This window comes from Schistocerca gregaria, chromosome 1 (genome assembly GCF_023897955.1).
Source record: "Schistocerca gregaria isolate iqSchGreg1 chromosome 1, iqSchGreg1.2, whole genome shotgun sequence".
NCBI lineage: Eukaryota > Metazoa > Arthropoda > Insecta > Orthoptera > Acrididae > Schistocerca > Schistocerca gregaria.
Window position 1 is genome coordinate 65,670,945 of NC_064920.1, and position 27,715 is coordinate 65,698,659.

At 38.7% G+C, this 27,715-nt stretch overlaps 1 protein-coding gene across 5 annotated transcripts in view; it reads right to left on the reverse strand.

Annotated features, from left to right (window-relative positions):
- LOC126329352 (phosphofurin acidic cluster sorting protein 2) overlaps nt 1-27,715 on the reverse strand; it is a 668,535-nt gene that overhangs the window by 18,081 nt on the left and 622,739 nt on the right. For all 5 annotated transcript variants that reach the window (XM_049996154.1, XM_049996187.1, XM_049996211.1 and 2 more), the window contains 2 exons: nt 23,327-23,505; nt 15,891-16,342 (listed from right to left, as the gene is read on the reverse strand). In XM_049996154.1, coding sequence (XP_049852111.1) covers nt 15,891-16,342; nt 23,327-23,505 — 631 coding nt within the window. The remainder of the gene's footprint in view (nt 1-15,890; nt 16,343-23,326; nt 23,506-27,715) is intronic.

The following is a 27,715-nucleotide window of genomic DNA, read 5'->3' on the forward strand; positions in this document are numbered from 1 at the left end:
ACTTCCGAGGTTAGACAGTGAAATATCTCCAGACCTCAAGTAGGATTCTATCAAACTATTATGTGACAACAAAGAAGCAACTGACTCATCCAAGACTAGTGTCTACAAAAGTCAGACCAAACACAAGGGGCAAATGCCGGGATGGTTCCTTTCAAAGGGCACGGGCGACTTCCTTCCCCGTCCTTCCCTAATCCGATGAGACCGATGACCTTGCTGTCTGGTCTCCTTCCCCAAACCAACCAAACACAAGGACACAAGACACTGTTTTATAAGAAAAGAAAATAGTCAGCCCAAGTCACTGTGATGCACATACCTTCAGGCCAAATGCTAGCAGACATGATGACAAAACCTATGGCAAAGCGTTGGCATCATCTGCTGCTACAAGAATTTGAGCTGAAAATATACTTTTTCCCCCCAGGCATGATTCTAGAAGGGGTATGTGAATTTAGAATCTATGCCTCACTTCTGTAAATATCTTCTGCATTGCTATTGACACACTTTTCTTTATTCTGTGGACAGTACAGTTAGTAACAGTGTTTAACTTGTTACCGTGTATAATTAACATTATAGTTGAATATAATAGAGGGAAACATTCCACGTGGGAAAAATATATCTAATAAGATATATCATTATAGTTGCAATCAAATACTACCATCAAATTACTCTAACAGAAACACTTCACAAAATTGCAGCTAAAACCAGATTACAGATATCATATGAAAAAATAGAATATATTGCACATAAAAACACTAGGGGAATATATAGAGAAACACAACATGTGAAACATCGAACGAATTGATAACTTCAAGTATTTGGGAGAACGGATAAAAATGACATGGATCAGATGACACCACGAGTAAATAAAATAATTAGTGTACAAACTCACACAAAACAAATATAATAAATTATCTGTAGCATTCTAGGCAAAAATTAGACACTACACAACAGCAATTAAACTGGAAGCACTATACAGATCTGAATGCCTTATACTGAAGAATAAAGATGAACAAGAAGAACTGGAAAAGAAAGAAAGGAAAATAATCAGAAAATTTTTATGGACCGCAAAAGAATAAAAATGACAATGGATGAAAAGGAGAAATGTAGATTAATGCCAACCTCAAACCAGCTACCATCCACACGCCCTCCTCCCAAAAGTTTCCACCCCTCTGTCCTACCTCTTCTTCCCATTCTCATCTCCCACACTGTTTATTTGCAGCCCTCTGCTAACACATCCACCTGTCTTTCCCTGCTCCTCTCCTTTCTGCACCTGTTTTCCCCATCTCCTTGTCCCACAACCTCCTGATGCTGTGCCTGTTGGTTTTCTAGTCCCTGCACACTCCACCAGACAGCATTCATCTCTCTAGCCACCATAAACTACTATCCCTTCCCATTCTCTTCCCCCTGTAGATTGCAGCTTGCATACCACATGATAGTTGCATTCCAGCATGAGATGCTGAAGTTGGCAGCCTCGCGTGTATGATATGTGCTTGTTTAGGCATATGAATGGTGTGACTCTCTTTTACTGATGAAGGTAGTGGCTGAAAGCTGTAAGTAAGTGTCTTAATTGTGCCTGTCTGCACCTTAACGTGTCTTGGTTGTGGTAAGCAGCAATCTGTCTTTTCCTACATTGTTGAAATACAGAAACAATAACAGACGTGACAAGGAAGAGGAGATTAATGTTTTATGGCCATATTCATAGAATGAATGATAATATCTTCTTCATGGGAGGTTCCATAGTCAGATATTTATTGAATGATTGAGGCAGTTTTTCTGATTATACTGTTATTTATTTAATTTTTCTTACACCCAATTTTGACTCATGAAGCCATTTTCTAGTGATTATTTGTATGTAAAATCGCTATGTTATACAAACTAAGAACATAATGATGTGATGGTAAATTAGCTGATGAATTGGTACCTTTAACTTTGTCAAATATCTGAATTGCTATCTGTGTCTTCATCCTTATTGGTTTACAAAATGCAGCTGTATTTCATTTTATGACATTTGATGGGAAATGCACAAAGATATAATTTATTTAATTACATTGACCAAAGAATAAAAAAGAGAGAGAGAGAGAGAGAGAGAGAGAGACAGAGAGAGAGTGTGTGTGTGTGTGTGTGTGTGTGTGTGTGTGTGTGTGTGTGTGTAATAATCTCAGATAGGAACTAACAAATGTAATATAAAACTATTAAAATGTGTTGTGAAATGGGGAGTTTGGAAATTTAAATTTGACTTAGTATGTAGGTACCAGTAATATGAATAATTTTGTGTGTCAGTGTGGAAATCATGTATGGCTGATTTTATCTGTTATTTGTGGTTAATTATGAGTGGAATCGCTGTTTTGGTCTTGATTAGTCATAAGTAAAACACAAGCAAAATTGTTGAAATATCTCATTTTAACATATTCAGTGCACAAATTCAAAATTTTTTGAAACCATCAACTAAAGGCTCATTAATCAGCAACAGATCATGCCATCTAACACCCCACAAAAAAGCATACTTCCACACAATGTTGTGGAGAATGATAAATTTTCAACTGGTTGATGGTGAAATTAACAAAGATATAACAGTTCTTGCAAATCTAGCCAATCTAAAGGATTTTGATCTAAAAATGTTAAAAGAAGTGAACAAGCAAAGGTTGAAAATTGCACAGATGTCACTCACTGATGACATTACTGCAGATACAGAAATGACTAAACATAAGACTAATTTTGCTGTTCTCTCATGGTAATATTTCAGACAAAAGATCCAGAACTTATAACCATACAAAAATCAACACTGTATCTTGCATGGAAAACAACATTAAAAACATTACACAACACACACATTTCAAAGCATTTTTGATAACTTTAACTTTGAAGCCCTACATCAGATGCAGAGACAGAAGAAAATGGGTATTTTAGTCATTTTACAAGTCCAGATAAAAAAAATAAAAAAATAAAAAAAAGGACAAAGAAGAAAGAAATGAAAAACATAAGATATCTCAATAATATTGCTGGCATTCCACTTACAAATCAAAATGAAAATTGTGTCTCCATTCATAATTCCCACACCAACAGATAAGATTACTCATACATAATTTTCACACTGATGGATAAAATTAGTCATATTACTAGTATCTTACACTTAGAGATATACAAACTGATACAGTTGACACGGGACAATGAGACACTGCCAGAAGAATGGAAATTGGCTATAATATGCCCAATATACAAGAAGGGAAGCAAAATGGAATGCATTAACTACAGAAGAATCAGCTTGTTGAATGTAACGTATAAGGTGCTGCCCATCATCATCCTCAGAAAATTGCAAACATTCATAGAGAACAACATACAGGAGTACCAAGCTGGCTTTCGACCAAACTGATTGACAATAGATCCCCATTTTCACATTAAGGCAATTGTTTGAAAATCATTGGGAATATGATTGATAAAGATATCTCCAGCCTGTTCGTCGATTTTCAATGTGCATATGATAACATCCACAGGAATAGCCTATACAATGCAATGCGGGACTTCAAAACACCTGAGGAGCTAGTGAGAATGGTGTAAGCTTGTATGGAAGGGTCAAAGGCAGCAGTACGTTTCCAAGGAGCCACATCAGAAACATTCGAGATTGAGACAGGCCTCAGACAAGGGGATGCTCTCTCATATGTTCTGTTCAATGTCATCTTAGAGAAAGTAATAAAAGAGTGCAGGCAACAGGAGTGGGCTGGAGTAGAGATGGATGGTAACTTCAACTGCCTCGTATATGCAGATGACGTAGTACTGTTTAGTGAATCAAAGCATGAGTTGAAAGAACTGTACCATAAAATGGACAATAATGCACAGAAGGTGGGGCTCAAAGTGAATTGAGACAAAACAGAGTTCATGCAATTAGGAAGAAGACAAGAGCAGGTAGAATTTCTTGAGATAGATGGCAAGAGGTTCAAGAGAGTAGACCAGTTCAAATACTTAGGATCTTGGTTTAACACGGACAACAACATAAAAATGGACATCGAGGAAAGAATAGCAGTGGGAACGAAATGCATGCATTCCCTCGGAGAGATGCTAGGCTCTAAATCGATCTCAGTGAACACAAAGATGAAAATCTACAACACAGTGATATTCCCAGCAGTAATGTATGGTTCAGAAACTTGGAGCATGACTAAGCAATAAAGGGCAAAACTATTAATATATGAAAGAAGAGTAATGAGGAAGATATGGGGACCAATTTTAGATAACAGAGAATGGAGGAGGAGGAAAAACGAGGAAATCTACCTTTCTACCTTCTGATACAACAACCAACTATCCTACAGAAGATAAAAAACAAAAGAATACAATGGGTGGGCCATGTAACCCGTATGCCAGATGGAAGACAGGCAAAGATGGCAAGAGCGGGGAAACCAAACACAAAGCGCCCCATTGGACGACCAAGGCAGCACTGGATGGACTACCTGGTGAAGGACCTAGCAGCCCTGGGAATTGAAGACACCTGGAGGAACCAGGCACAAAACAGGAAGAAATGGAGGCAGTTTGTGGAAGAAGCCAAATAGTATCTACATACTAAGAGAAATTTAAATTTTTGAACTCCCCATTTCACAAGATTTTTTTAATAGTTTTATTTCATACTGTTTTATTAGTTGCTATTTGCACATATCAACTGATGAGGAAACTGACCACTTCAACATGTCCAAACCTGCCCTGATTTTTTTTTTTTAATGTAGGAAGAGTACACCAAAATAAACAATGTCAAAATTTTAGCTGCTAAGACCCACTGCAAGTATTTCTTTGAAAAAAATATTGCAATTTACCAAACTCCTAACTTGCCACGCAGCTGGAGAATTGTGTATCCTGCTGTAGCTGTAGTAGACAGTGCATGCACAAGCCAGTGGGCACATATCCTTGAGTGATGGAACATCATTAAACAGATAACATGACACAACACAATCATTAATTGTGAAGTGAATTACCCTTTCCATTGATACTTTCTATGACACAATTGTTTATAGTTACTATTTGCTTGAATTTGCAACTTGTTTAATATCCATAACAATTAGCAGTTGCCTTTGCAGTATCACTAAATGTTAACAATGGAGATAAAACTGAATTTTCTTTGTGAGTTCTTCACATATGCCTGCTAATAGCTTCTGTCTTTGTGCAAGTTCCAGAGTTTCACAGTAATGTGAAAACCAGTTAATGTTTCCAGTCTTGCAAAGATAAAATATGAAGAAGGTGGTACACACTCAAAATCACCAACTTCTCCTGAAGACCTACATGTGTGATATTTAGTATTAACTTCCTGGATATCCATTCCAATGATGTCAACATTTCATTAGAAATTGTGGCAACATTAGAAGAAACAGGAAATAATTTGGGCAATTTTTTGAATTGTGATTCGAACAATTATTGTTGTGCTAATTGAAGTTCAGAACAATAACAGAGTATTTTCCAAGTCCACAGGAAATATGTACAATAGTAGCTTACAGTGACAAAGAAAAGACTGTAAACTTTTTGGTTAAATGAAGGAAGGAGAAAACGCTTAAACTTAAGCAGTGTGCAAAGCTGATTTCATTTCAGAAAATCTGAACATGAATTGTATAAATGGTAGAAATGAATTGTATAGATGGCAGAAAGGTTTACATGAAGAACAAAATATGCACCAAAATGAAACTTGCAAAAGTGTGAAAGAAAAACTGTTCAAAAGATTGAGAACTGCTTGTGAGAGTCAGTGCGCTATTACCAATGAAAATCTACGAGACTTGGTGCTCTGAACTGTAAGTGACATGGACAATACTGATTTCCAGGCTTCTTTGACATGGTTAAACAGATTCATGAGAATATATGGAAAAGAAAGTTACAAAATTATGAAGTTAAGCTCCAGTAAACATGTATGTGAGATGTCATTAATAGGAAATAGAGAAATTCATCATTGACCTGAAGATGAAGCTTCTCGTTGTCCCCCACAACCTGCATATACAGCCAATCAGTCAGGTTTTCTTCAAACCACTATTTATCATTTTGAGAGCCCTTGTGTAGCCAATGACTACTATGACATGTTTGTATACAACAATACCAAGTGAGGTGTAGTGGCTAGCACACTCATTTTGCATTCAGGAGGATGATAGTTCAAAACGGCATCCAGCCATCCAGGTTTAGGTTTTCCTCGCTTTCCCTAAATCACTCAAGGCAAATGTCAGAATGGTTTCTTTGAAAGGGCACGGCTGATTTCCTTTGTTATCATGACACAATCCGAGCTTGTGCTCCATCTCTAATGACCTCAATGTCTATAGGACATTAAACCCAATCTTCTTTCCTTTCTTCATATACTACAATGTCAGTGATAAGTATCAGTGGATTACTCAGTGGATTACTGTTTCCGCAACTTCATCTCTGTCTTCAGAAAATTCACACAAAAAGGACTGCTTACTTGCAAAAGTCTCGTAATCTGAAGAAAATGGGAAAGAATAATTTTCAATGATATATCTGAAACGTAGTCTTACCATTTGCAGAGAATAATTCATTTGTGGGAGTTATAGCCTGGTCTTAATGACACCTCTTATGGTAATGCGCTCCGTGGAATTTGAATCCACGCCAGACGTCATGGACATTGAAGACCCATAGAGGTCTCTGCACCATTGCGCGGTAAGCTGTGTCGGCGTGTGCCTCCTGGCCCGTTTTTAGTGTAACGGCACCACCGTGGAACACGTGGTCCCAGCGGCCAATAGCGGCACCCCCGATAGCATACTTAAGCACCTGCTTCGCGCTCAGCCAGCAGTCTAACATAGTCTAACATCGTGTGCATCTCAGGACATATCGCCTCAGACAGCGTATTGACTTTAGTGTTTCTATTCCAGTGTACGTGGTTGTCTTGTGTGGTTCGTTACTCTGTTGTCTGTTCTTGTTGTGTTGTAACATCCTCCACTGGACCTCTCCCGTTGTGTTGTTGTTCACGAGCCACTCCGGGTCCCACCGCGATTATGTCACTACTACCGCACAACCATTCCGGTTGCCATTACAACACCTCTGATTTTAGGAGGATGATGAAAAATCTGACAGTATAATTCGCATTCCACCCACAACTAATAATATGATTCACACCCTCTATAAAAAAGTTTTTATCAGGGTACAGCACTTTTCAGATAATTGTTGAACAGTATAATTTTCAATAGCTCTTGGTCATTTCAGGTTTATCAGCAGTAAAGTGTTATTGGACTTCAGTTTCTATCACCAACTTTTACGAATTTGATCAAGTATGCCTAGTACACGGCACAATATGCAGACCTACAGCATCAGCATTTCTCACTCCATTCCAGTTCTGTCCAAATAAAACTAGTAATTACTGTGATTGCCTGAATGCATTAATTTTTCTTTAATCAGGAGTACCCGGTATAAGGTGAATGTTTGTTTCTGTCACCTAGTAGGCACTCCGCATGAAGTGTTTCACTGTTAGCAAAATATACATTATTCAAAATTATCATAAGAACTGTGATACAAGAACCGTTATAAAATACTTAAGGTCAACAAATTAAAGTGCCAACTAATGAAAGTCTTCTGTATTGCAACATCATACACTACGTTGATTTTCTTTGCTCTGCCAGTCACTTGTGTAACAATTTCATCTGCAACAGTTTAGCTATGAATATGAACGGTTAGTTATTCAAAAGAATTAATGAAGTGAGTCATTTTTGGTATGGTTTAAGTGCTCAGAATTCATGTGTGTGCACTTTGTACTTCACACTACGTTGCACTTGTCAGGGCTAGATCTGCTTATTCGCAGACTCGAGTGCTAGGCAGGGAGGGGCTGTACAAACTGCTGTAATAAGTAGTTCTTTGTATAGCAAAAATGGGTAAGTAATAGTTTTTGAAAATACTTGCAGTGCAATTTAGCAACTAAAATTTTGAACTGCATTTCTTTCAGCGTACTCTACATGCGTGAAAAATTTCTGGGTAGGTTTTGACAAGTTTGATTGGACCATTCTCTTGTGAGGTTATTAGACACCCACTCTCTTACTCTTGTCAAGATAAATAAATAAATAATATCTCTGCACAATTCTCATCTCATGTGCACAAACCAAATGTCAGCACATCAGGTACAGTTGCAGTTTGTAAACCAATATGAATGGAGACACACACTGTGAAGATGCTGCCAATTTAGAAGTTTCGCAAATTTAAATGTAATTATTTTTCCCCTAATGGTATAAGTAATGTAATGTGATTTTCCATACAGTTAATCACTAGAAAATTACTTCATAAGCCAAAATTGGTGGTGTAAAAAAGATTAAATAAATAACAGCTTATGTATGAAAAAAAATACCTCTTTCATCAAATGACAGTAGGCTAACAAGAAAAGTTTCAATTACATTTCCAACTTAAAAACCTTCACATGGCTGGAAGAGATATAAGGGATCTGAAAAGACTACACATCACAGAAGATACCTTATAGGATAGGGAAAATTTCAGGCTTCTCAAAAATACAGCAAAATTTCCTTTCCAGCAAAAAAACCCACAATATGGGAGAGTGACAGGAAATGAACAGAGGCAGGCCATCAGCCAACCTCTGAAGAAGTTATGGGAAGACGAGAAGAAAAAAAAAGTACCATGGTTTGAGGTTCTGTAGGTGGTTTTGAAATTGGCCAAATACTGTAATTAAAAAAAAAGCAATAAAAGTGTTACAAAATGAATAACATAAAAACAGATGACAGGACACACTTTTACAGTTTACAACAGATATCTTAGTTGCTTCATGACTTGTCAGACACACACGGATGGCAGAAACAAATAGATTACCACGATACGTCCTCACCCTATAGAGAAGACGTTAAGTCGCAGACATGCACAACAAAAAAGACTGCTACACATTTTAACCTTTCAGCCAAAAGGCCTTCACACAAGGACAACTCACATACACATGACCAGTGTCTCTGCTGCTGTGGCTGCACATTTGTTGCTATTCCATCCTGAACTTCCCGCTGTTTGAATTTACCATGATATGCATAACTTGTAACTTTGACATACAAGAACAAGAAGTAGTCTTGTAACTATAATGGGTAGAGAGGAAGACTTGAACAATACAGAAATAGAAGAGAGAGAATACTTTGTGCTTGTTTGGAAATACAACATATAATAATACAGATATGAACGTGCTCGATAGTTGTCCATATGTGTGTGTGTTTGTATTTGCAAACTTAACTATGTAACAGTAGATCTCTCATTTCCCAAATATACTCATAAAAATCAAATTAAATACACCTGCTGCATTGGATAAAGGGAAGGTGGGAGGGGTGAGAGAGAGAGAACTCCTGTCATCATGACAGTTGGAATTTTGTGTCTTCTAACATTACTTAAGATATTGTCAGACCTTATGTGGCCATCAGCAAGACAGTTGAATACAGGATGGACAAGGTACACAGTATCATCACATCTGATCACAGCCACACTGTGAATGCCTCTATCTCAAAAATCGTGAAAAGCCCTGAAGTTTTTACTTGCCACAATCATGAGTGCACCCTGGGTCAAGATATGAAAAAATTACCTCTCTTTTAGTCAACTGCCATGGGCAGTACGGTTTTGAGAGAGGATGCTGTTTAAATTACAGACTGTTATAGCAAAGAGACTGGCAACAATCAAGCAAAGCATCTGGTAATTCAGTAATGGACTCCTTCACCATATGAGCTGCCACACCATCCCAAACCACCTCCTTGCCACGGGATACAAAAGTACCACCAGGCATGTTTACCTCTGCTCACCACATATCACAGAGCACAGATATATACTTGGAAAAAGACTTCATTGAGCGATCAACTGCATATGTATTAGTACAGGGTGAGTCAAAAGGGACCCTACAACTTTATAATCACATAGAAATTTATTGAGATAACTTACAGAATTGGTTGATATGTCATTTTGTAATAACCACCTCAAGTTTCATACAAAAGTGTCATTTTGGTTCAATGCAACTGCCATTTGTAATGTGGCAAACATCCCACTTATAATCAATTTCACCCCGTGCTGACTGTGGCAAATCAGGTGTAAGTCATGCAATGGCAGCATAGATTCAGTTTTTAAGGTCAGCTAAACTGTCTAGTAGTGTAAAACCCTATGAAATGAAGAGAGCATTTTCTTAAAAAGAATTGTTATTACTTTTACATTCACTTTGTGAATACCACTTATGTACTGACTGAACTTTCCAGCTACAAGCATGTGGAAAGTTTAATAAACACCAAAGTCCACTATTCCAAACAATATTGACGAGTTCTCCAGTGCCTGTTCTGTTCTACACTGGAGTTTCCCAGTAAATGTCTGCTGGAAAAAGGATGGCATGGAGTGAGCAGCCGAGAGCTGTCTCCTCCTCTTGCTAGAATCAAATGACCTGTGTCTGTTGTGTCCTTGCCGTTGGTGGGGAGGCTTGTGTGCCTCAACTATACAGATAGCCGTACTGTAGGTGCAACCACAATAGAGGGGTATCTGTTGAGAGACCAGACAGACGTGTGGTTCCTGAAGAGGGGCAGCAGCCTTTTCAGTAGTTGCAGGGGCAACAGTCTGGACGATTGACTGATCTGGCCTTGTAACACTAACTAAAACGGCCTTGCTGTTGTGGTACTGCAAACGGCCAAAAGCAAGGAGAAACTACAGCTATAATTTTTCCCGAGGGCATGCAACTTTACTGTATGGTTTAATGATGATGGCATCCTCTTGGATAAAACATTCTGGAGGTAAAATAGTCACCAATTCAGATCTTCGGGTGGGGACTACTCAAGAGGACGTCGTTATCAGGAGAAAGAAAACTGGCGTTCTATGGATCAGAGCATGGAATGTCAGATCCCTTAATCGGACAGGTACATTAGAAAATTTAAAAAGGGAAATGGATAGGTTAAAGTTAAATATAGTGGGAATTAGTCAAGTTCGGTGGCAGGAGGAACAAGACTTTTGGTCAGGTGAATACAGAGATATAAATACCAAGTCAAATAGGGGTAATGCAGGAGTAGGTTTAATAATGAATAAAAAATAGGAGTGCAGGTAAGCTACTACAAACAGCATAGTGAACGCATTATTGTGGCCAAGATAGACACGAAGCCCACACCTACTACAGTAGTACAAGTTTATGAGCCAACTAGCTCTGCAGATGATGAAGAAATTGATGAAATGTATGATGAGATAAAAGAAATTATTCAGGTAGTGAAGGGAGACGAAAACTTAGTAGTCATGGATGACTGGAATTCAACAGTAGGAAAAGGAAGAGAAGGAAACATAGAAGACGAATATGGATTAGGGCTAAGAAATCAAAGAGGAAGGTGCCTGGTAGAATTTTGCACAGAGCATAACATAATCATAGCTAAAACTTGGTTCAAGAATCATGAAAGAAGGTTGTATACATGGGAGAACCCAGGAGATACTAGAAGGTTTCCAGTAGATTATATAATAGTAAGACAGAGATTTAGGAACTAGGTTTTAAATTGTAAGACATTTCCAGGGGCAGATGTGGACACTGACCACAATTTATTGGTTGTGGACTGTAGATTAAAACTGAAGAAACTGCAAAAAGATGGGAATTTAAGGAGATGGGATGTGGATAAACTGAAAGAGCCAGAGGTTGTGGAGAGTTTCAGGAAGATCGTAAGTGAACAATTGACAGGAATGGGGGAAAGAAATACAGTAGAAGACGAATGGGTAGCTCTGAGGGATGAAGTAGTGAAGGCAGCAGAGGATCAAGTAGGTAAAAAGACAGGGCTAGTAGAAATCCTTGGGTAACAGAAGAGATACAGAATTTAATTGATGAAAGGAGAAAATGAAGTAAATGAAGCAAGCAAAGAGGAATACAAACGTCTCAAAAATGAGATGGACAGGAAGTGTAAAATGGCTAAGCAGGGATGGCTAAGAGGACAAATGTAAGGATGTAGAGGCTTATCTCACGAGGGGTAAGATAGATACTGCCTACAGGAAAATTAAAGAGACCTTTGGAGAAAAAAGAACCACTTGCATGAATATCAAGAGAGATGGAAACCCAGTTCTAAGCATAGAAGGGAAAGCAGAAAGGTAGAAGGAGTACATAGAGGGTCTATACAGGGGCAATGTTCTGGAGGACAATATTATGGAAATGGAGGAGGATGTAGATGAAGAAGAAATGGGAGATACGATACTGCGTGAAAAGTTTGTCAGAGCACTGAAAGACCTGAGTCGAAACAAGGCCCCGGGAGTAGACAACGTTCCATTAGAACTACTGACAGCCTTGGGAGAGCTGGTCCTGACAAAACTCTACCATCTGATAAGCAAGATGTATGAGACAGGCGAAATTCCGTCAGACTTCAAGAAGAATATAATAATTCCAATCCCAAAGAAAGCAGGTGTTGACAGATGTGAAAATTACGGAACTATCAGTTTAATAAGTCACAGATGCAAAATACTAACACGAATTCTTTACAGACGAATGGAAAAACTGGTAGAAGCCAACCTTGGGGAAGATCAGTTTGGATTTCATAGAAATGTTGGAACACATGAGGCAATACTGATCCTACGACTCATCTTAGAAGAAAGATTAAGGAAAGGAAAACCTACATTTCTAGCATTTGTAGACTTAGAGAAAGCTTTTGACAATGTTGACTGGAATACTCTCTTTCAAATTCTGAAGGTGGCAGGGGTAAAATACAGGGAGTGAAAGGCTATTTACAATTTGTATAGAAAGCAGATGGCAGTTTTAAGAGTCAAGGGACATGAAAGGGAAGCAGTGGTTGGGAAGGGAGTGAGACAAGGTTGTAGGCTCTCACCAATGCTATTCAATCTGTATATTGAGCAAGCAGTAGTGAAGGAAATAAAAGAAAAGTTCAGAGTAGGCATTAAAATCCATGGAGAAGAAATAAAAACATTAAGGTTCGCCGATGACATTGTAATTCTGTCAGAGGCAGCAAAGGACTTGGAAGAGCAGTTGAACGGAATGGGCAGGGTCTTGAAAGGAGGGTATAAGATGAACACCAACAAAAGCAAAATGATGATAATGGAATGTAGTCAAATTAAGTCAGGTGATGCTGAGGGAATTAGATTAGGAAATGAGACGCTTAAAGTAGTAAATGAGTTTTGCTATTTGGGGAGCAAAATAACTGATGATGGTCGAAGCAGAGAGGATATAAAATGTAGACTGGCAATGGCAAGGAAAGTGTTTCTGAAGAAGAGAAATTTGTTAACATCGAGTATAGATTTAAGTTTCAGGAAATCGTATCTGAAAGTATTTGTATGGAGTGTAGCCATGTATGGAAGTGAAATATGGACAATAAATAGAGAATAGAAGCTTATGAAATGTGGTGCTACAGAATAATGCTGAAGATTAGATGGGTAGATCACATAACTAATGAGGAGGTATTGAATAGAATTTTGGAGAAGAGGAGTTTGTTTGGTTGGGTTGTTTTGGGAAGGAGACCAGACAGCGAGGTCATCGGTCTCATCAGATTAGGGAAGGATGTGGAAGGAATTCGGCCGTTCCCTTTCAAAGGAACCATTTGCCTGGAGTGATTTAGGGAAATCATGGAAAACCTAAATCAGGACGGCCGGACGCGGGATCGAACCGTCGTCCTCCCGAATGCGAGTCCAGCATCTAGCCACTGAGCCACCTCGCTCGGTGAGGAGTCTGTGGCACAACTTGACTAGAAGAGAGATCGGTTGGTAGGACATGTTCTGAGGCATCAAGGGATCACCAATTTAGTACTGGAGGGCAGTGTGGAGAGTAAAAATCATAGAGGAAGACCAAGAGATTAATACTCTAAGCAGCTTCAGAAGGATGTAGGCTGCAGTAGATATTGGGAGATGAAGAAGCTTGCACAGGATAGAGTAGCATGGAGAGCTGCATCAAACCAGTCTCAGGACTGAAGACCACAACAACAACAACAACAACAACAACAACAGTATAAAACATACACGCGGGCTTTAATGAAACCCCAGAGTAAGAAATCCAGTGGTGTCACATCTGGGGAGTGAGGCGGCCATGCGATTGGCCCTTCATGGCCAATCCACCAAACTAAGAGGCGATTATGGAGGAAATCTCAAACTTTCATAAGGAAGTGAGGTAGTGCATAGTCTTACTGGTAGTAAACCATTCCATCTCAGTCATCTTCATCAATCTGCTGAATTAAAATGTTTTCAAGTGTATCCAGATACACAATACCAGTGACAGTTTTCTTCATGAAGAAGAAAGGGCCATACCCTTTCAGTTCACGAAACACATTAACTTTGGGGCTGTCATACACGTGTTACCGGGTTGCATGTGGATTTTCACTGTCCCATGTTCTGCAGCTGCAGATATTCACCATGTCACTAATATGAAATGTTGACTCAATGCTGAAGACAATTGTGTTCATGAATGTCTCATTGTCCTGCATCTGATGCAAGATTTCCACACAGAATTCCTCATGAGTAACATCTGCATCACTGATGTGCTGTGCCATTGTGAACCGGTATGGTTTCAAGCATAAACATCTACACAATACTTGCTTAACAGTCTTTTGTGGAATGCCAGTTTTGCAAGATGCATATTGTATTAATTTTTGTGGACTGAGAACGAAGCTCTCCCTAACCTGTTTGACATAATCATAAACATGCAGGTGACCTTGTGATTTGTCATGTTGCAATGAACAACCCGTCTCAACAACGTTCTTATGGCAAAAGTAAATTGTAGGCCTGGATGGATGTTGTTTAGCATATTCAGTATGAAATTTACACTGAACACTTATTGCAAAGTTTGTTTCATGAAACCAAAAGACACAGCGAGAACATCTCACACCAGTGAAAGTAGCCATTTTTAACCATGCACTATGCACACACTCCTCGTGACAGGACGGGTACCGATGCATCATGTGAGTCAAGCTTGAGGTTGTTTGCTACAAAATGACACATTTACTGATTCTGTAAGTTATCTTAATAAATTTCTGTATCATTCCAAAGTTGTAAAGTCCTTTTTGACTCACCCTGTATTTGTTGATGGCAGAGCACAAATAATATTTTGCAGGGATGGTGGAGGTATTATAAAGTTCGGTATGTTTACAAGGAATACAGTGGGGTCCCTGTTACATCTGCCATGGTCACACAGTGCTGAAGGATCCAGGAACCTACTGCCCAATCATGTGCATAAGTTTGTTCACCTACACCACCCCACAGCCAACCTGTGTCTTCAACAGGGCTATGTGGCATCTCATCCCTTCAGAACTGTACCTGACTAATTGAAAAACTCTCCAAAGATGTAGGTATCTGTGTGGTTCCTCAGGCCATCCTGCCTCAATCCTACTCAGAACATCTGGGACGCTACTGAGAGAAACGTGTGCACCTTGGATCCAGACCAATATTTGTGAGTCCTGGGGAACACATAAGCAGTCACAGGTCATGATAATTACTGTGTTCATTGTGTCTCATGGAGTTAATGTCATCATGAGTTGTCAGTATTGACAGGATGAAAAATAGTTCTACCTGCTGTGCCAGTAATTCAATTGTTTGTTAGTACATATAGTTTGTAAAGGCACAATTGCATCTCAAAGAAAAATTCTACCAATGGCAAAAAGAGGTGGGAGCAGAAATATTGGTATAACTCCTTTGTCTTCTGAGGTTTTCTGTGTATGGACGACTTCATGATTCATGATCCTCATTGAACAGGTATTTTATATTACCTGGTTTTATATCTTCCTACAAATTACTTTGGGTCTCTACTGTGAGACCTTATTCACAGCTGGAAATTATAGATTTTTTTATTCTCTTAAGAGAAAATTGATTTGCAAAATTATTACATCATCATGATTATGGAAGAGAGAAAACTACAAGATTATTGCAAAATATAAGAGCTGCTGTCTATAATTACCAAATTGTAAATAACAGTGCACTTCTCTTGTTATAAGACACATGATGGGTATTTTTCATAAAGTACCACTAAGACTCACTTTTTTGTTTCTTCTCTTTGGTGGAATAGCTCATAATGAAGTACTGGTTTGGATGTTCGCCAGCTGATGGAAGTCGCTGAACTTGAAGATTACGAAACGTCATCTTCAGTGTTGATTTTGTTGAGTCACCTTTTCCTTTACCTTGGGGCTGTGTAAAATCTGCAGCTTTCCCACTTAAGACAGCACCTAGCCAGAAATCTAACTGCAGTTCCATTGGTTCCTGAAGTGTCTGCTGAAGTTGTTGTTGCTGAGGCAGTTGTTGTAATACTGATGATTGCTGCTGCTGCTGCTGCTGTTGTTGCTGCTGCTGTTGCAACTGTTGTTGTTGTTGCTGCTGCTGCTGCTGCTGCTGCTGTTGTTGCTGCTGTTGTTGCTGCACTAGAAATTGCTGCTGTGTTTGTTGCTGGGTTTGTGGCTGCTGTTGCTGTGTCTGTAGCAACAGCTGCTGATCCCTAAAAAAGACAATAAACAAATCATAAACAACAGTGTACAGTAGTTCTTAATATGCAGTTAGGGTTACACAGATCAGAATCAATGGCACTATTTATTCTACTGGGCTTGTGGCTGTAATATAGTAGCTAATCAATATAAATCATGTATGACAATTAAATACAGAAACTGCAACAATGTATAACTGGTCACCTGACTGACATATTACAAGGGTAATTCAAATCAAAACCTTAAAAGTTCTAATAAAACTTTGAAAAAGTCATGTGATGTAGTTTGCAAATGGCAGTAGTGTTCCTTGAGGTTCCGAAAGTGACTGACAGGTGGCAGAGTGATGTTGCAACACAGGCAATGGCAGCAACATCCACAAAAAGATGGCTGCCCCATAGTCAACATGCACTGAATATGGCAAACCAATCAAAATGCTTGTAAAGAAGAACAGACGTGTAACTCTTAATGAAATAGCTAAAAGTTCGAAGATCAGTGTTGGTATAAAGCAGAATATTGTTCACAATGTACAGCACTTCCAATAAGACCTCTGCAGGATGGGTGCCACGTCAATTACTGCTGAACTGATGTGCCTTTGAAGAACTTTTCCATTGTTTTCACATCAAAGGTGATTCATTTCACGGAAAAATTGTTACAGGTGATGATATTAGGGTCCAGTGATACCAACCAGAAAAGAAAAGGTCAAGTAGGAATGGTGCCACAGTTCATCGCTGAAGCCAAAAAAAATCCACACTCACCCGTCTGCTGAAACATCTTATTCTCTTCTTTGATGCAACTGGCATAATTTCGAAGCTTGATATGGATGAGGGAGTGCTGGTACCCAGCACTTCTTATTCAGACATGCTGAAAAGTCAACTTCGTCCTACAGTCAAGAGTAAACAAAGGACTTGTGACTTCAGGAGTATTTCTACAGCATGACAATGCCTGACCGCGTACAGTCGATAAGACTGTTGAGACTATTCAGGAAATTAAATCCAAATGTCTGTAACATTGTCCTTATTCACCAGACCTTGCTCCTAGTGACTTTCATCTGTTCAGTGCACTCAAAGAAGCAATGGGAGGGAGGCATTTCAGAAGCGACAAAGAGGTGAAAACCACGGTGCACGACTGGTTATACATGCGACCAAAAGAATTCTTTCATCGTGGTGTGTATGCACTTATGAAGCTGTGGAATACATGCATTCAGTGTCAGGGAGACTATGTGAAAAAATGACTTCTAAGTTTTTTGTTGATTGTTACAATTAGAAATATTGTAGCACTTTTAAGGTTTTCGTTTGAATCACCCTCATTTAAGGATTTCACAGGAAAGCTGTTGAAAGATCAGTGAAAAAGGTATTCCAAGTACAGGAAATTGTGAACCAACATAACAGCAGTTTTATGGTCATTCACTATTATAATCCAGAACCAACATAAAAATGATTGTGTGTGTGTGGGATTTTGGAAATTATACATAGGGGTTGTCAGTCCCTCACAACAATAATCCCAGTCAAATGATGTTCAAAGGTGTAAGATTTAATGGGCATAATATACAAACTCAGTTAAAGACAAGCACAACAGAAAGACTGTTCTGAGTTTGAGCTCTCAGCCATAAGGCCTTCTTCTGAAGTTGAAAACATATTCACACAAGCACATACTGAGGCCTCAGCGGCCAGAGACAGTATTCATGTGTGTGTGTGTGTGTGTGTTTGTGTGTGTGTGTGTGTGTGTGTGTGTGTGTGTTGTGCTTGTGAAAGTGTGTGCGTGTTTTCTACTTCAGATAAAAGTCTTGTGGCTGAAAATTCAAATGTACAGCAGTCTTTTTGTTGTGCCTGTTTGCAAATTAACATCTCCTCTGTGTGGTGAGTAGCAATCTATCCTTTCTGGGATTGCCAACATTCCATCCTGGATTTTCCACTGTTTGATTTTAAACTCTGTGAAAACCACGCTCACTTTCTCCCATTTTCCATATTCACCTGAATAATGACAAACTGCAACTCAAACTGAAAATGTATAAGCATAACCTGTTTTCTAAATCATACTAAAAATCTGTGCTGAACAACAAATAGCCTAAAATAAGAACTCAAAAAAGTTTGACAAGCTGATAATTTACAAAAAAAAAAAAAAAAAAAGCATATATGAGCCAGTCACCCTGACAACACCATTGAAATAACATGGGAAGTAGATCAGAATAAAATAAGTGAGCAAATAATTGGACAAGCCAGTTTCCATGCTCTTGCCTGAACAGTAAAATACAATCTACTGAAATGCATATGGCACAAGTATTGCACACTCCAAGTTCCTCATGTTGTAGTGTAAAGTCATGTGCTCTTGTACTTTATACTATTTGTAGTTGAGCGAGAAGGAGTTACTGTCTACAAGGGTGGAAGAAAACACTAGGTGTTCAAGTAGCTGACCTTACTAGCAACTGCTTACTGTTCAGTACTCCTAGCCACACATCCCACAGACACATTAACATCTAGGAGATAGCAAGCATGAGGATGACATATTGAACCACAGCATATGTGCTACATGCATTCTGGCTGCCATGTTGGCCAGTTTGTTTTCCAGAAATCCCATGTGCTCTGGTATTCAGCAGAATGATACCTTCTTAATCAACCCTTCCATGTTGAGAACAGAGTCAAATAAATGAAACACATTAATCAGATTGGGTGCACTGTGTAGACTGAAGGACATTAAAGATGTAGTTGCAGATGACTTTTACATCTTAAATGCATCTTGTCTGCTCCAGTGTCTTTGAGATCATCTGTAACTGCAGTTCAAAACACTGTACATCCATTTAGTAAATAAATCCACGGGTCACAGCCAGAAAACATTACACAGAACTTAAAAGAGCTCCCCCCCCCCCCCCTAATTCTATCTGTGAATACTGCACACAGTTTTTATGCTCATCTGAAAAGTTCATGAACCATAAAATAAGAGACATGTGGAGGATTGTAGTTTTCCTTATATCACAGGACCTCTAAAATAATTTGGGACTTGTTCAGTAATCAGTGGGGTCCTTGACTGCAACCCTGACATAATGCTGGCTTATGCTTCATAACATAAGCCACTTGGTCATGACTTGCACATATCCAAATGACAGTGAGCACTGGCTTGGAATGCTGGTGGTTCTTTGAACAGCAAACCACCTGCTACTAGATGGAAGTGGCTCCATTCTCTGCACAGAAACATGAATGGCATTTGTGATCTTGACACACACACACACACACACACACACACACATACTGGGATCACACAAACCTTTATGGAACTGGTGCAAATGTGATCTGCCTGCTGTCCAAGATCTGTGGTTAAGGCATGCTCAGTACTATCAGACATCTTGCCTTCAGAACTCTTAGGTGTGATAGCCATGAGAGCTTTGAATCATGAGAGCCAGGAACTTCACAAAATCTTTGAAACTTAGGACTGGTATCATTTATTTGCAAAACAGGCAAATTAAAAAATCATTAAAATAAACTCTCTGTCACACACACACACACACACACACACACACACACACACACACACACACACACACATGCATAAAATCTAACACTAGTATGTACAATCAATTCTGCCAACCTTTTTTTTTTTTTTTAATTTTGAGTTGAGACTGACATGTTGCTGCTGCAGAGTTAGAGAAGGATAAAAAACTACATCATCATCAAATAAAGAGCAGTCCACTATTGATGCACATTAATGTAGTACTTTGACAACTCCTGAGGTACACTTGCTTCTTCTGTAGTCTGAAGGGAGGGGATCACTACAACTGCCTCCCTCCCCTGTTATGAATCTGTCTTGTTTACCACATTGTATTTAAAAATTGTAGAATGATTTCTACAGGTTTATTGTTAAGGTGCTGGGATATACTGCAGTTGATTTAACAATGATCGAATACAGTATCACATGCCTCAAACAGAGCTGTATCTAGATTCCCCTAAGGAGAAGCAGCAACAATAGGATTCAGTATGGATAGGTATGAAGTCCAGCCTATAGCTCTCTATTGTTGAATGGTAATGATCAGGTGCAGAGACTGACTTGACAGTGGTGGCAGACTTACTGAAATGCTGGGGTGACATATTGTGAAATTTCCAGTAGTTTGTTTTGGAGACATCTCTCTTTCAGAATGGTTAGTATTTATGGCCAACAGCATTTCCTGGAAAGCCTTCTTGTGCTTCCCCGTACTTATGTTGAGCTATTGGAACATTTATTTACTCGAGGAATACTTCTCATGACGTCTTCTTACTGTCTTTAATCATTTGTTGGCTCTTGGCAAGCCAGACACCATGTTTCAAGAAGTTCTAAACTACCTTTACAGGGGTTGGCGTGCACATCCATCTGTGACACAAAATTTCAGCTTTTGTTTATTCTTCCAATTGAGACTCAGGTGCTCACCAAATGCAGCTATAATCCTACTAATCACATTATATGAAGAAACGTGCCTATTCCTCCTCCAGGCTTGCCAGAAACAACTGCTGCAGTTGCTACACAGGAACTGTTGGACAATAACATTCATGACACAGTTTGAATGGCACCATGCCTACTGGCCACAGATTAACAAAGACGTTGAAAACCTAATTCCGGCATGCAAGCTGTGTGGTGAATATCGGGCCACAAAACAATAAGTATTCACACAGTGGTCCACAACAATCCCTTTGCCAAAGAATAAATTTCAGTTTAATGGAAATGTAGTAGATGGTTGTGGAAGTACTAGCCACATGTAGTAATATTGCATTTCACAGCTGTCAAAACCAGTCATGGTGCACGGATAAATATTGGCAACGTAAAATTATGACAACCAAAGGCATCAACTATGGTCCTCATGTTCCATGTCTCCTGGAACTGGAACATGATCTTGTAGACCTGTTGCTTGATATCTGCACTGTTCTATCTACAGGCAAACAATGAGACACCATTCTTGGTGCAGACATTAAAAAGGCAAATGCACATAAAACAGCTGACTATGATAGAGGAACTGTTAACCCTGCTTCTTAGTACCTACAGAACAACATTTGTCAATGATTGCGGTCATGTAGAGTTCTTCCTCAGTCTCAAAACCCCAGTAAACCCTAATACCCAACACTGCAACTAATAGACATGCCATGTGTGGCCTGTTTCCAGCAAGGAATGTCTGTCTATACCTTAAGGGATTATCTAGGTTAGACATTGGGTGCCATGGTTTCCCAGGAGGAAAAGAAACTTTGTAAACTCACCAAAGCAGCAGTCAATCTTTAATAATTTCAGAAGCAGGCGTGTTTCATTCCCCCCTGACTTCCATCTAGCAATGTTATCAGAGTGTCACTCCCCACAAAGCCAACTTCAACAACACTTGACTTGTGATGCTTACCTGCAACCACTATCAGACACTGACCAGAATCCCACAAGAAGGCCACAGGCTTTACCATCGGACAGGTACCACATGATTCAACACTAACTGTTGCTGCTGCTACTACCACCTCCACCTCTACTAATGTCAACATAAGTATCATGTGTCCAGTTGAAGATGACTTAGCTAAATCCAACAACTTGCTGTTGCTTCATTCAAAACTAGTACATGCCCCCATGGTGCAGCAACCACAATCTTAAATGACTTTGGGCCTTCATGTTGAATACAGAAGGGAGAGCTTTGATATCCCAGGTGGGCATCAGGAATTCAAACTGCCCACCAAAAACCAATGACATCGCATCACAAGCCGACACTGCCATGCTCACATTGACAGTGCCAGTCCAGGGACTATGCCATTTTGGTAGTAGAGCTGCTTTCCATCAAAGGCAGTTAAGAGTCTGCAACCATGGACAAGCCCTCCTCATTTACCTTTAGTGGAATGACACATTCCCTCTCCTTAATACAATCCCTTTTACATCAGACACATGATGAACCTGGTGATTCTCTCTGGGCACTTGTCAGTTGTGTTATTTTGTGCTCTGTTTGGATGTCAATGCTATGGACTCTAATGGCAATTCCAAAATTTATGTTTCATATTATCTGACAAGTATTTAACTAAATTTAGAAATGAAAGAGGTGTTACAGATGGAGATTCCATATCAGTAAAACTATTCTCATTGTCAGTAGTTCTAGATACAGGTTTCAGATTTGTAAACTGTGAAAACAAAGAAGGGATACATCTTAATGAAACATATCTGAACTATCTTCATTTTTCTGAGAACATTCTACTGTTCTCACATAGTGCAGGCAGACAAACTTCATCAACAAACAGAATAATCTGACAAAGAACGTTTGAAAGTAGACCTGAAAATAAACTCCAATAAATCTAAAATAACAATAAACACATAAAAAATGAAATAGTAGATGTTAACAGTGGGATCATAGAAGTTGTTGAAAAGTTTTTGTATTCAGGGTAGTTGAAGAAAATAGCTCAATGGACAGAAGAAGAAATAAACAGAAAAATTAACATGGTCTGGAGAGCATTTAGTAAACTAAATACTATATTTAAAACTACGCTTCTGATATATCTTAAAGGCAAAGTTTACAATCCATGCGTATTATCTGTTTTGCCCATTACAGTAAGACATGGAATTTTAATGTATTTAAAACTGAAGGCTGCTGAGTGATAAATGTTGAGATGCATAGTCTGAATTATTAGGAGAGCTAAGAAAACAAATGAATACATAAAGAACAGGGTGGAGTAGCAGTGATAAGAAATGGCCGAGCTGACGATTTAATGGATGGTCAGTGGATGACATTTTAGAAAACATGCAGAGAAAAAAATATTTAAAAAATAATAGAGTGCTACTGTTAGTATAGCAGCGTAGCTGTTAGCAATATTAAGTTTGTTCGTGAAGTGTTGTCATTTCACTGTGCTTTTAGCATCACAACAATACAATGTTATTCACAAAACAGCAAACAAGATGTGTTATATAGTCTAAAAACTAGTATATATTACGTAGGGCTAAGATATGTATTGATATTTAGCAAAAGTCAAACGAGTATAAGCACCTTTAATAAATAATTTTTCATCAGAGAAGTGTTTTTTACGTACTTGGATTGCCCAATGGAGAAGTTGTTGATGTTAGGTGAGCTAGGAGGGGTGATGCGCTCTTTCTTTTCAGGTACTGAAGCAAGCGAAGGGGGTGAGCCAGACACTACTTGTGGCTGCATATTTTCATCCAAGTCCATCGAAGCAGATGATGTTCCGTCCATTGGTCCCAGTCGCACATCCTATCAACATCTCAATTCTGTTAAACATGTGCAACAGTTGCTTCACAATATGATAAACTACAAAATGTTATTAGAGTAACAAGAAAAAAGATAGTATGGAAATCCATGACACGTCTTCATGAAAGCAGAGGCAATACAACAGCTTTGTGTACCACTAAGAATGAGAGAGATGTGTAATCACATCCATGTCATCTACATTAGGGTTGCAGGTCAGAAGAGCCATTATTTAAATATCACACCTACAAGAAGAGAGAAATAATCTACAGGTCAGTATAACAAGGAACCCCTTGAGTGTGAAGTTACAAGTTCAATCATAAGTAAGGCTGATTTAAAAGTTCTGAGTTAACAACTACGTCAGGAAAAATATTAGCTGCTACAACTACCATGTGGATCAGGAGGGCAACAGAAAATGAGAGTCCAGGAGGTGCAGAGATCAACCTTCTATGGGATGCATGTATTACATTTCACGAAATGGACATCATTAACATTCAAGAAATGTTCAAAACAAACCATTAACTTGCACCATGGATACCAAATTAAAAATGGTGCACTACAATGATCATGAACGTTTGCACCATCAAGATGAAGGTGAATTCCTTGGGAGTTGCAAACTACACAGGGCATTCAGCTAGGTATCCTCTCTTAAAGAATCGTGTTGGTGTAATGGGGTCAAGAGAACTAATGGAATGTGATCGCTTGCAACCAAATGCTTATCATGAAACTGGCTATTTTAAGGTTTAGGTACAGATAGTGTGATAGTATGTTTTACAGACATGGAAAAAATCAAACATCCAGAGGCTGAATTTGTCCAGTGGTTCCAGGTGGTACAAATTGCAATGTCACACTCTTTTCAGGTGGGATAGCTTGCTCTAAAGGAGTATGATTTTTACACACAGTCCAGGAATCAAGCAAAGGCAAGTTATTTTTACCAGCTATTGGTCAAAGGCAGTGCTCATATCATAGTTGTAGTTTAGTTATGCCCATTTTTTCACTCTTGCTTGCTGTGATGTATTCCCTGCTACCAATGCAAGATCATGCTCGTCCGAAAGAATTGTTGGGGACAGAGCACAATAAATAACTTTTCAGCCAATTTATGATCCAAATTAACAGTCAGCATAATTGTATGCAAATGTGTTAAGGCATTAATTGATCTTTATAACATTCTCTTCATGTCTGTGATTTCTATGGTTCCTTTAATATACATTTCTTCTTCATATCCCGATTAGTCAGAGTTGCAAGCAAATTCCTTGTCAAATGATAAGATAAGTCTGTTTATCTCATTGACAAATTTTAGTGCCGCGCATTGCTGTGCATTGTCAAGTTGATGCTTTGTCTAAAATTTCGATATTTTATGTCTTCCAATTCAGTAGCACTATTTGAAGTTGTGCAACCATCCATTGCTTCTCTTGAAATCACTGTAATCTATGTTGCAGGCAATTCAATGCACATAACAAAGTAGGTCACTATAAAAATCATCCTGCAAACTGTAGCGAGCATATTTGGCATGTATCAGCACCAGTTTTTGTAACAAGTGAACATTGTCCTTCCTTGAATATCCATAATTTTTCTTATGCACACCTGGTTCTGGTGTCCCAAATTTGACATGGGACAAATTTGTGGGCCAAGGCTCCTTTGTTCATTCCTTCCTTTAAGTACTCAGTACAGCATAACATTTAATTTAGTATTGTGGTGTGACATTTTCCAGATGGCACAACTCTCTTCAGCTGGTGAATAATGTTGTCAGCACTGTTTACCATTTTCTATTTGTTCATAGTGTGAAGGATACTCAAAGGTCCAGTGGATGTTTGCACAAAAAGAGGCAGTCTAGTGATTCATTTAAAAATGAATGGGAATGACGGAAGAGAGGGATGAGAATTCCCAATATTTATTGTGCAGTTGCACAAGTGACGGGTATTGCAAATTTGTGAGGAAACAGTATTTTGTAGTACTGTGCAGAAATAATTTAAAAATTTAGTTGACAATAAAAGAACAAAGAATTACAATGACAGACAAATGGGATTCATTGTTCAGTATGTCAAGAAGCACTGTATACTAAATTTGTAGGCATGCAGCACTCGAAGATATTGGTGGCATGAATAAAAAGATTTCTGATGTTGCAAGCATTATTCCTCTATCAGTTGCAACTATATTCAATGGAACTGAGTGAAGAGTATGGGGACTCTAAATACATGGTGTTTATAAATGAATATAACGCTTTTTAATATTTATTATACTAAACTTACCGTTATAAATGATATGTCAAATGAAAGAGCATCTCAAACAGTTTTACCAAGAACCTTATAAATGTTCAATGTGAGCGCCATTTGTGACACGGCACACATCTACAGCCGAGTTCTTCCTAAACGTTGATAGTGTGTCTTCAATGATTGTAGCAGCAGCTGTTGATTTCTTAATTCAGGAGGTCAACTGGTAGCGGCGGCATGCACACATGATCCTTGATGAAGCCCAAAGGAAAAAATCACATGGCTTTAGGTCAGGTGAACGTGGAGGCCATGCAAAGCAAGCCTTGTGGCCTATCCAGCACTTGGGTACAGTGAAGTTCAACCAATGTGACAAATGGTGCTCACATTGAACATTTATAAGGTTCTTGGTAAAACTGTTTGAGTAGCTCTTTCATTTGACATATTATTTATAACTGTAAGTTTAATGTAATAAATATTATAAACCATTAAAAGCCCCATATTCATTTATAAACACCCTGTATTAATGACATATGTTGGTTAAATCAAGGGGCAAGCCTGGAACAATTTTTCAATTTAAAACTTGCTATTGTTGAATTTATGAAGGAAAAAGAGTGCAGTAATGAAAATTAGAACATCCAGAATGGACGAAGAACTGGCATTTTAAGTGTACTTGACTGTATATTGCCCACAGCAAGACAGTGGAAGGTGTGAAACAACTTCTTTCCGATCTGATGGAGATGCATTTAAAAAGCAAAACACATTACAGAAGGGACACATCTACATCTATACTCTGCAAACCACAGTGAGCTGCATGGCACAGGGTATGTCCCACTGTGCCACTTATTACAATTTGTGCCCGTTCCAGTCACGTATAGAGCATGTCTGGGTGTGCAGTAATTATTCTAATCTTATCCTCACAGACCCTGTGTGAGTGAAACATAGGGGATTGTAGCATATTCCTGGAGTCATCATTTAAAGTCAGTTCTTGAAACTTTGTTAAAAGACTTTCTCAGAATAGTTTACGTCTGTCTTCAAGAGTCTGCCAGTTCAGGTCCTTCAGTACTCTCCAACAGATCAAACAAACCTGTGACTGTTCATGCTGCCCTTCTCTGTATACACTCAATATCCCCTGTTAGTTCTATCTGGTGTGAGTCCCACACACTTGAGCAGTATTCTAGAACCAGTTGCAAGTGATTTGTAAGCAATCTCTTTACTAGACTGATTGCACTTCACCCAGTATTCCACCAATAAACCGAAGTCTACCATTTGCTGTACTCATAACTGAGCCTATGTGATCATTCCATTTCAATTTCAAGTATTACACCCAGTCATACGTTTGAGTTGGCTGATTCCAACAGTAACTCATTGATATTATAGTCATAGGATACAACGTTGTCTTTTTTTTTTCATTTTGTGAATTGCGCAACTTTACATTTCTGAACGTTTAAAGCAAGTTGCCAGTCTTTGTAGCACTTTGAAATCTGGCAGCTGAATATTTATGCAGCATTTTGATAAACACAATCAAGTTCCCTCAGCTCACTGCCATTAAAGAAAACATGAGGTTTGAAGAATTCATTGTAGCCTGAAGTAATTATAAAGATAGTTTCCCGAACTGTATGTCTTACATCTTCTTCTTTTTCTTGGGAGAGGGGCAGGGAGGGGGGGGGGAGAGATGTTTTAGAGACCATTTACCAATTCAGTTTAAAGTGACCTAGTGCCAGTGCATGGGCAGATGTAACTGATAGATCTGCAAAGTAATTACTATTTTAATGACATGTACATTGCTTTCCTCAGGTAGAGCTTCCACATCTCCATAATGAGGTTGCAAAAGTGCTACAATATTTCGATCAACATACTTGTGTGAGAAAACCTTTTTTTTTTTTATAGTGAAACTAAATAAGTCATGATTACATGGCAACTTGAATGCGAAGATCTGTGAAATTGTCTGTACCTGTCTGTACACTAAACGTTTGTACGAGATAAAAATTACATCTTCAATGTGTCAA